The sequence below is a fragment of the Oryzias latipes genome, chromosome 6 (genome assembly GCF_002234675.1).
Source record: "Oryzias latipes chromosome 6, ASM223467v1".
Classification (NCBI taxonomy): domain Eukaryota; kingdom Metazoa; phylum Chordata; class Actinopteri; order Beloniformes; family Adrianichthyidae; genus Oryzias; species Oryzias latipes.
In genome coordinates this window covers 9,052,004-9,063,156 of record NC_019864.2, presented here as the reverse complement: position 1 = coordinate 9,063,156, position 11,153 = coordinate 9,052,004, and the positions used below count along the sequence as shown (strand labels likewise).

Here is an 11,153-nt window from a genome sequence, read left to right as displayed (position 1 = left end):
CAGGTAAGAATACTGATTTTGAAAGGGAAAAAAATACTATTTCAGTGACAAATACAATGAAGGAAAACTATTATCTTTCTGAGTAACAAGATTGAACTAAGTAAATGTAACTCATTACTAATCACCACTTTTTATCAAGATATAAATTAGCCTTTGCAGAATACTGATTTTTTTTGTTTTTTTATATATAATAAAAGTTTTATATAAAGTAACTGTAAACAGCAGGACACATGACATGAATTCCAGCCCCTCTTTGAACTCCATCTGAAAAGTAGGTCAGATCACTTCTGTCAGCCAATCAGAAAAGAGGGGCGCCGAGGGGGCGTGGTCACCCTGAACAAAGTCCATAGGGACAAATATATAGAGTAACGCTTTCTTGCAATACATCCCCTGAAGGTTGAAACGGTTTGCATACTCGAAAGGCGCTTTCTGTCAAGATGGCTGAGAACAGAGATAAAACTACCGACCAAATGAAGACATGGAAGGAGAACAGAGGCTCTCGGGTTTGTACAAACTCCGAATACGAATTGGTTGGACTCGGAGTTGTTCCGTTCTGGTTTTGTTTTGTTTTTTTGCTGCGCAGCGCTAGTCCTTGGAATAATAAGTAAGTAGGTGAGAGGTCATGTGGGGTGGAAGCTGGTTGTTGAGACAGTTTTCTTTTGCTTTTTTTGCTTTTTTTTTATAGTAATGTCATGGTTTTGCAGAAGTGGTAAAATCCTTTGCAGTGTTGTTTCGTTGCAGTTTAGCTAGGTTGCTAACGTTTCATGTTAGCTAACCCGGTTAGAAATCCCGTTACGCAGCTATAATAAACTATTGTTATTTTTACGAACATTTTAGCAAGAGTAAAAGCACATTTATGCTTTCGGTGTGAGAATTTATTCGTAAATACTTAAAGTTGGTCATGAACCTTGACCTTAGCCGTTATGTAATGGTGATTTTCAACAAACATCTGGTGTTGCCCCTAAAAACAACCTTTTTTCATTGCAGATTTGCTAAATTTCCTCAGTTTTTCATTTTTATTTTTTACATTTTTTTGGTCACAATCACAAAAGGACACTTTAATAAACCTCTGTTTTCCCAAAAATACCACATCAGATGTCAAATTGGGGTTTATTTTAATTAACAAAAAATGAAACCTCATCTCTCATCAGAAGCCAGACGTCCTGACCACTGGGGCTGGACATCCCATTGGAGACAAGCTGAACCTGCAGACTGCTGGTCCCAGAGGTCCTCTTCTGGTTCAAGATGTGGTCTTCACTGATGAAATGGCCCACTTTGACCGGGAACGGATCCCAGAGAGAGTGGTGCACGCCAAAGGAGCAGGTCAGTGCTTTATCTAAACATGACAAAGCGGATTCAGTGGTTGACTTGATTTCCTTTCGCCGAGTTAATCGTCCAGTTTTTTAAACATTTATTTCACCTCAGATCCCTGTTTTTGCAGGTGAAATGTCTTTTAAAGATGCACAAGACAAACCTTCAGAGCATTAGTTAAAAAATATGAAAACAAACATAGAAAAGTCATGCAAAAACTGCTTAATAAAGAGTTGGCATCAAAATTTCTAAAATCTGTTCAAAGATTTTAGCAGGCTATTTTTTCCCGTTTTTGTTTTTAATGTTTTCTGTAGTCAAGAAATAAAGCAATAATCTGGTTTCCATGTTTATATTTGTTCTCTTCTGTGTTGTAGGGGCTTTTGGCTACTTTGAGGTCACTCATGACATCACCCGCTACTGCAAAGCCAAAGTGTTTGAACATATTGGAAAGACGACGCCCATTGCTGTCCGCTTCTCCACCGTGGGTAATGATTACCATGTTTTTTTCCCCCCAGCTATTAATTCGGGGCATATCTCGGCAGAAGAAAGGCCTCCTGGGCAGACCTGGAGGCCATTGGATGAAGCAATACGGCTAAGATTCAACTTTGGTGCTTATATAACCAAAGTACAATCAAACGGCTTGTTGACAAGCTGTGCCAAGGTCCACATCCTTGCAACAGTTCATGTTTGCATAGTTTTCTGTCCCTTTTATTTCTTTAATGTGATAATAGTTTCAAAACAGAACGACTGTCCTCCTGCACAGCAGAGTATTCTCTTGTTTGTCCCAGTCTGATCGTCTTTTGATCAATTTTAGGAGCGTTCCCGGTGGTCTTTTGATTATGATTGTCGTCTTTAGCCAACATTAAAAAAACTGTTTTTTTTGTGTCGTTCTGGTGTTTTTTTTTGTTTGTTTTTTGACATGTTCTTGTGGCATTTTTCTGACGATGGAGGACACAAATAAAGGAAGTTGAGCTTAAAATAGAATTTCAGAGTATTTCTTTATCAAGAGCAGACAAACAATGTTGTTGGGGAAAAAGAGCACATTTGTGATGAGGAAAATGCACTAGGAGGGCCACAAGCTCCCTTCTTCAAGCTCTCAGCAACAGGGAAGGGTTAAAGGGTGCGGCTTAGCTCCGCACCAAAAGCCCCGCCCACAACTCTGAGGTGTGTTTCTAATGATCTACTGCTGCTCTGCAGAAGCTATGACCTTGAAAATTATGCAGGTTTTTTTTTTTGTGGTTAAAAACGGCATGATCGCAACTAAAAGGCCACTGGGAGTGCTTGGAAGTAGATGATTGGAGTGGGACTTTAAGCGGAAGAGGGAGAGCTATCTGGAAGTAGTTCTTGGAATTGGTTTTGGTGATGCTTTTGCAGGGAAAGAAAGGCAAAGAAACAGCTGACACTTGTGTTTGTCTCACTGTCCAGCTGGTGAGTCTGGGTCAGCAGACACCGTTCGAGATCCCAGAGGATTTGCTGTCAAGTTTTACACAGATGAGGGCAACTGGGACCTGACGGGCAACAACACCCCTGTTTTCTTCATCAGGGACGCCCTACTGGTAGGTTAGAGAGATCACTGGAGGGTAAACGATCTGCAGAGTTTGTGGTTTATGCATTATGAGTTTCAAATACTTTATGAAAATAAGCTCCTAATCTCCACCTGCAGTTTCCGTCCTTCGTCCACACCCAGAAGCGCAACCCCCAAACTCACATGAAAGACCCTGACATGGTGTGGGACTTCTGGAGCCTGAGGCCCGAGTGTCTGCATCAGGTACCTGCAGCTGACGACGTGAATATTTAACTCTTGTGTTGTCTTGTGGGTAAAAAGTGACCCGCTACCATGTTAGTTGTAGAAGAAAAACCTTAAGTCATCAGTTTCAAATGTGAAATATGACTTTTTCTCATGACTTCCATCATGAGAAAAAGTCTAACTTTGTTTTCTGTCGGTGTTTACATGTACACCACTAAAAGCATTTAAACACCAGAAAAAGTTTAAAGGCTTCACACAAACTCTTTAATTTTTGGGTACACGCCTACAAGCACACACATCTACACACACCTACACTTCTACACACACACACACACACACACACACACACACACACACAGACATCTAAACACACACAGACACACACTTGTATACCTACACACAGCCACTTCCTAAAAAATACTATTGACCAATAATTTGAGTTTGTCTGATTTATTTCCATTTTAATATAATTATTTCAGAAGTTATTACTTCACATTTCTATAATAACGATATTAACTTTACTGTGTAAAAAAAAACTGCTGTGACAGTTTGTTAGAAAAAGTGTAATAATGTTCACTGCTGGTTGTCCTTTTGTATTGTTTAACAAAAAGTGCAATAGAAATTGAATTGAATTTAAAAGTTCTATCAGAGGTAAAGTTCATTGAAGTGGTTTTATTTTGGGGTTTTGGTTGGATGGGGAATTGCAGACCCGTAAGAAAAACGGAGTAAACTATGTTAGGAGCGCAGAAGGGTTGAAGAATTGTTTTTCTTTTCTTTTCACGATACTTTATTTTGTGCTAAAGAAGCTTGACAAACTTGATCCCCGCTGCCGTGTGCAGGTGTCTTTCCTGTTCAGTGACCGCGGTCTGCCTGACGGCTACCGCCACATGAACGGCTACGGCTCCCACACTTTCAAGCTGGTCAACGCTGACGGCGACCGCGTCTACTGCAAGTTCCATTACAAGGTGTGTTGGCCGGGGAGCTTCTCACTTTTGGTTAGGAATGGAACTTTCATCGATGCCACAATAGGGAAATTGATTAAAATGAGTTTTTTTATTCTATTTAAAGACTGACCAAGGAATAAAGAATCTATCAGTGGAGGAGGCAGAGCATCTGGCTTCCACCAACCCAGACTATGCCATTGGAGACCTGTTCAATGCTATTGCCAACGGAAACTACCCATCCTGGACTTTTTACATCCAAGTCATGACTTTTGAGCAGGCGGAGAAATTCCAGTTCAACCCCTTTGACCTGACAAAGGTAATGCAGAACTCAGATCTGGGCTTTTCTGGTCCTTCTCTTAAACTGAATTGATCCGGCTCATCGCTGAATATTTTTAATTGTAAACTGTGTTCACAGGTGTGGTCACACAAAGAATTCCCACTGATCCCTGTGGGAAGAATGGTCCTCAACAGGAATCCCGTTAACTACTTTGCAGAGGTGGAGCAGCTGGCCTTTGACCCCAGCAACATGCCCCCGGGCATTGAGCCCAGTCCTGACAAGATGCTGCAGGTGTTTGGTTGTTGTTGGATGCTTTTCTCATGTGATCAGTGAACCGCTCAGTTTCCTGTGTCGGTACAACCTCCGTCTTGATAGATTTAGCTAAAGCTTTCCCTCCGTGTCTCTGTTAGGGCCGGCTCTTTTCCTACCCCGATACCCACCGACACCGGCTGGGGGCCAACTACCTGCAGATCCCTGTGAACTGTCCTTTCAGGACCCGGGTCGCCAATTATCAGCGAGATGGCCCCATGTGCATGTTTGACAACCAAGGTAACGTATACATTGGAATGAATTCACAAAGTGGTTTAAATTTGAGTATTTTATTACCATAAAAGAAGGAAAACAAACATAAGAGGAGAAAGTTTACAAATTATGAGAAGAAAGTGGTAAATTATAAAGAAAACTCAGCGAATTACGAGAATGAAGTTATACATTTTTGCTTCAAAAAATTGTAATTAAAAAAAAAAGGAAAAAGTTCTTGTTTTTCAAAAATAAAATGTCATGTTAGGCTTTGAAACTGTCATCAAAGATGCTCAAACAACCTGTTTAATTTATGTTCTAGACTATTCAGATAAATATGATGAACATCAAAGTGCTCAATCATCTCACTGAATCTTATGTTCTGTTGTAAATGTACAACTCTATTTTTCATAAAATGCCAACATTATTTTTGAAAAAGCAGGACTTTTTTTTCTTGTAAAATCACGTCTCTCTAAATCTTTCATTTACAATTTTATTCTTGTAAAATGTTGACTTTTTTTGCTGATATAGTAAACCTTTTATAATTTTATGTATTTCTCATAATTGTACACCTTTTGTTCTCATTTATTCATTTTCTTTTAATTTCATCCTAATACTTCTTCGTACTTCTGAACTTATGAAAAAGAAATGTGTTGACAAGAGAAACCTGGCAGATTTATAAGGACTGACATTGACCAGCAGGTGGAGGCAGTGAGCTCATCTCTAGAGTGTCGTGTACACCATCACCTTTAGGCCCGCGGAACCCACAGGCTTAAATTTAGCTGCTGTTTTTATTTAACTTATTTATTTATTTTTATGGTTGCAGTTAAGTGCTGCTACTAAAACTACAAAAATAAAAATTAAAATGACTTAACTTTTTCTGGGGGTTAAAATATCAGATAAGCTTCATTTACCAAAAAAGACATTTGAACAAAAACAAATATCCATACTTAACAGATCTATGGACATTGAGCATCCATATGTGGTTTGGACATCTGAGTGTTGGAAGCATTTGTAAAAACAAGCAGCAAAGTCCAGTGAAGCAGTTGCAACATCCTGCAAGGATTTATCCATCCCATTACTTCCAGGTTCCTCTTTAAGGAAAAAAGTCTAACATTTCTGTTTGAGATGTCACTTACTTTTATAAAAACGAATAACCTCTCACTGCCTAGTCATTTTGTCTTTTAATAAGCATCTTAAATATCAAATGAGGATTTGTTGTCATCTTTTAGTCGCTTTGGATCAAAGCATCTGATAAAAAACTCCATGCAAACAAATGTTTTCCATTTATTGTTAATAATTGGTTGCAGTAAAGTCAGTTTTACAAGCAGGAGACACATTTCCACCTTCTGTTTCACCTAAAAAAACAATAAATGTGGAGTAAAACAAAAAATTGAAAACCTTTTTTTAAAAGTGTCAATTCGTGCAAGTCAAATATTGGCATTTAATATAACTTACATTTACAAATTAAGACAACCTAATTGTCATCAGTTACTATGACTCGCAGTTTTGAGTTTTAAAGCCACAGGAATAAGTTTGCATAACTTAAAAAAATAGGGAAAAACAACATAATTTTATCTTAAAAGAACTCGATATATATTAGTTACCTTCTTGTACAGGAATAATCAATTTATTTCAGTCAGTAAACTCAAAACTATGCTTTTCAAAACTTATTTTTTTAGGCAAATGATTGCCTAAAAAAGAGTAATGGTAACCTAAAACACTCTATAAGAAAAAAAGTTGATCCAACTTAATTGAATTACTTCAGTTGGTAACACCTAATTGAACTGAGTTCATGCAACTTAGTTTTTTATGGCTATTCAACTCTGAACTGCACATATCAAAGACATGAATGACCCAGCAATGTCTCATAGTTCAAGACAGGAGCTCAGGTGTTGTAAACTCTGTCTTTAAAAATGGGACATACAATGTTTTCTGCTCTATGTGGTCGTCATCTTCTACCAAACTCTAACTTATGGTGCAGAAAGAAATAAAAATAATAGCTTAAATTACTAGTTAAAACAGAGTAAAACAGCTACACAACAAAAACCATGGACAAAAACGCACACTTAAACCCCAATCTGCCCAGATATGACGTCATGGTGCATTGACACCAAAGTTACACCAACTTAATTCAATTAAGTTGATTGAAAGTAAAATAACTACATCAGACAACTACGTGTTATTTTTAAGTTGAATGAACTAAAAAAAAAAAGATTCATTTTTCACCAAACCAAATAATTAAGTTAGAACAATGGAAAAAAGTTCATCTTTCCAACTACAGCCTAAATACTCTTTTTAGATTGTGCAGCAAAATGTTGTAAACAGCTGCCTAACAATATTATTGACGCACTCCTTTCTTTGCAATGCCTAAATAATACTAATAAAATACTTTTCTCTATATTTATGAATTTAAAAAAAGGAATAAACTTTTAAATACATGTTTAAAATTTTAATCTTACTAGAAGTATACAATTAGACAATATCTTTTGTCGTAAAAAAGGAGCCTTTCCTTCTGCCCGCTTCTTTCATTAATTTGAACACACACAGACAGCCAAACAGCATGGATGTCACTTCTGCTTCCAGCCCTCTCACTCATGGTTTTCACACCAAGATTCCCCCTTCCCATGAGTCTTAGGGGCTGAAGGCGGGACTAACCCCCAGGATGCTACAATATTTAGAAAAATAAAAATTTGAGAGCATGCGGGGCAAGGAATTGTTTAATCCACCTGAAACAAGAGAGATAAGAAATCCAGGACGCAATACTTAAATCTATATATTACACCTTAATTATCCTTTTAAGTTTAATTTACTTAATTTAAACATATTTTATTTTAAATTAAAAATTATTAGTTACATATACTCAAAACAGGGGATGTGTTAAACAAACTTTATATGATTGAGTTAGAAGAGCTTTTTTGAAAACTTTGAGTATTAGCTACTCATTATATTTAATTACTTTGAACGTTCGGGTTTACAGTGTTGATGTGGTTGCTTTGCTCTGTCTGACCTCTAGGTGGCGCTCCAAACTACTATCCAAACAGCTTCAGTGCCCCAGAGACCCAGCCTCAGTTTGTGGAGTCCAAGTTCCAAGTGTCTCCTGATGTGGCGCGGTACAACAGCGCAGATGAAGACAATGTGACTCAGGTGATGAAGAGTCCGGCCTCTGCAGAGCCTTTTCCCTTCAGTCTCTCCACGACATGAATGAAACCTGAATTTAGATTTTCATTTACAACTGATTTATGATACAGATTTTGAACTAAAGTTTCCATGAAACAATGAGAGTGAAACAGCAGAACCTAGATCTTCAGATTGCAGTGACGGTGGTTGATCTGTGTGCTGCAGGTTTGTACCTTCTTCACCAAAGTGCTGAATGAGGACGAGCGCCAAAGGCTTTGCCAGAACATGGCGGGGTCCCTGAAAGAAGCCCAGCTCTTCATCCAGAAACGCATGGTGAGTTCAGGCTCCATCAACTCTGTTAAACTGTGAAAAGAAAAAACTGAAAAAAGTTAAGCAGCCATTTTAGCAGCTGCATTTGTTCACTGGGGGGGTTGTGGTTAAATGTTCCAGCAACTCTGTTTTTGTGGTTGAAGGTTTACTGTCGGGTTTGAAAAAAAAAAGAGGGTCTGTGACACACAATGAAACTGATGTGGCTGCATGAACACCAAAGTATTGAAACAAGAGTTTTAAAACCATTTAAACTTTATCCTAAAGGAAAGTAAAAAATAAATTTCTGCCTAAAATGTGTTGAAGCATAAGTGTGGTTAAAATAAGAAAAACGAAGGAAGTTTGACCAAAATTATCAGTACGTTTACTTTTTAATTCTCCTTCTGGGTCTGCTGCTGTTCAGCTGCTGCAGCTCTACATGGGGATCTGCATCACCGCTGAGCTGTGGTGGAGCGGTCCCCGCCTGAGATGCTGCTTCTGGCTGGTTATGCAGCGATTCACTGAGAGAGAGGTTCCAAATATGAGCCTTTCCAAGAACAAACCTCTGGTTTCACGCTCAGACTATTTATCATTGTCTATCCCCATCAGTTATGGGGTGGGAAAGGGGTGGGTGGTTGTAGGTCTGGGAGGGGGCTCTATTTTATTTTTTGTGCTAGTTTTTAATTATGTTAATTTAGTTTTGTTTTAATGTACAGGAATTGGTGTTATACTCTGATAGGAAAAGTTATGAATTAAGTTTGATCTGATTTGAAAATGAAAACACTTGAGCTCACAAGAACATATTTGTTCTCTCCTCTAACTGCTTAAATTTATTCATGCTTCGTGTTCAAGTCAGACCTTTCCAAATACGCACTCACTAAATTACGAGTCCTTTTTCTTTTACTGTATTTTTCAGAAGCTGTAGCAGCCAAAAGATGAATAAAAACAAATTGTGTACAAGTGGTGTCTGAGTATGAGTCGCACTTCCAGCCACTATGCAAAAACTAAAACATGATTTATTCTCTGAACAATCTGGTAACCGCTTCTGCTGGAGGATCAAAGCTCAGTGTTTCATTTCAGAAGAAATCATGAACTTCCTGTCTGTGAACCACTTAGTCTCTTGGAAGACGTGCAGCCTGCTTTCAGGCAGCAGGGCTGTGGACTTCAACAAGCTCGCTCCTGATCAGCGAGAGTGGTTGCCATAAACGCAGACTTGGACCCATCACCGCTTACCGACATCCTCGGGCTCCAACATGGCGGTGTCCGCATCCCTAAAAAATGCAGACTGAATTGTCTTCATTTGTTTGAAGCTGGAAGTGAAGCGTTTTCTACGGGTGACGTCACTAACTCAGTCCAGGTCTCATGAACAGTCCGTGATTCCAGCCTTACCTGTTATTTTCAAGGGTAGAACATAAAGAAACGTTGTGCCCCGGGTTTTCTTACACCAGTTTTTTAGACTTGAATTTGTAGACCTGAGTCTGTAGACCCTGCTTTTATTTTCAGTGTTTCTAAAATGTTAACGTTATGGTTTTGATCAAAAAGACAAACGGTTCATAAAATAAATGAGCAGCAACAAAAATGAAAGAACCACAGAAGCTTTTATTCTTCACTGTTCTCCGTCTACATTTCCCATCTATTTATTTTTTGTTTTTGTGTGTTTCTCTTGCAGGTGGAGAACTTGAAGGCCGTCCATCCTGACTATGGAAACCGTGTTCAGACCCTCCTGGATAAATACAATGCACAGGCAAAAAAGGTACTTTTTTATTTTCTCTAATAATAATGGAAAAGGATAAATATCCCGTGGCTGTTCTGCATTCATTGCTGAATTTTTTGTTGTGCAAAAATGATTTATCCTGCTGCATTTTGAACATGTGATCTGTTTATCTCAGAGCGCCAGTGTGCACGTCTACAACCGTCCAGGAGCTTCCGCCATCGCTGCTTCCTCCAAAATGTGAAGCTGCACCTCCTCTTCCTCTAACCTCAGAGGAACTCAGAATCACCAACTTCCTGATGGAACGAGATTTGAATGAACCTGCTAACAGCTACGGCTAATCACGTGTGTCTTTGCTAGCAGTTGATTGTCTGTGCAGCTCAATGCTGTCAAATACAAGATGATCGGAATCCAGGCAAATGTCTTGAATTAATCCTGTTTCAGTGGATCTGTGGACGTCATCATGTCGTCTTCTAAAACAACTTTCTTCAACGATGCGGCGCTTTCATGGATTGGATTGTGTTCTACTTTGTGATGGCAGAAAGATGTGCGCACACGCATGTGCTCGCCTTAAAAGGTTCTGCTGGGAATGAATAATGGGATGAAAATGATGCCGTCAGAGCTGTGGGAACCATCTGGAAATGCCACGCCCACTTAAGGCGGGAATATCTGATCAGAAGCTTCAATTAAACAGATTTTCTTTGTACTCAACTGTCAGTGATATATTCTGATGAAAAACTTTTTTTCTAATTATTAAAAGTTATAATATATTTTGCCTGTTTTTTTTCCCAAATCATTTTGATCTGTTAGACATTATGGTAAAAAAAAACTATTTCAATTCAAATTGAACTTCATATAGCACTTTACCTGCTACTTATTTATGTAAACCAGGGGTTTCAGACTCATTTTCACTGAGGGCCACATCAGCATAGCAGCTGTCCTCAAAGGGCCAGATATGACTTATATATGTAACTAAATGTAATAAAAAATAAATGTAATTACTCCTTAATGTTAAATAACTCATTATTTATTCTAACTTTTTAAAGTGACACTCATAGTGGCACAGAAACATATGTTTGCTTGTTACTCTATAGCATAAATCCTTTTAAATTTTGTCCGCTTATTGAAACCCACATAACTTCATTAAAGAAGAATCAAACTTTTAAGTGAATAAAGAAATATAACATTAAACTGTGCTAGAAAGAACATGTGTTACAT

The 11,153-nt window shown here is 38.3% G+C and overlaps 1 protein-coding gene across 1 annotated transcript; it reads left to right on the top strand.

The window, feature by feature from the left end:
• The first annotated feature begins 325 nt into the window (after window positions 1-325).
• cat (catalase) lies at window positions 326-10,703 on the top strand. Its single transcript, XM_004069460.2, has 13 exons — window positions 326-503; window positions 1,152-1,323; window positions 1,686-1,796; window positions 2,737-2,867; window positions 2,975-3,079; window positions 3,898-4,023; window positions 4,127-4,318; window positions 4,418-4,570; window positions 4,690-4,828; window positions 7,815-7,945; window positions 8,144-8,251; window positions 9,894-9,977; window positions 10,114-10,703. Exons 1-13 carry the CDS (start codon window positions 438-440, stop codon window positions 10,177-10,179), a joined length of 1,584 nt encoding a protein of 527 aa, XP_004069508.1. The 5' UTR covers window positions 326-437; the 3' UTR covers window positions 10,180-10,703.
• Window positions 10,704-11,153: the final 450 nt, after the last annotated feature.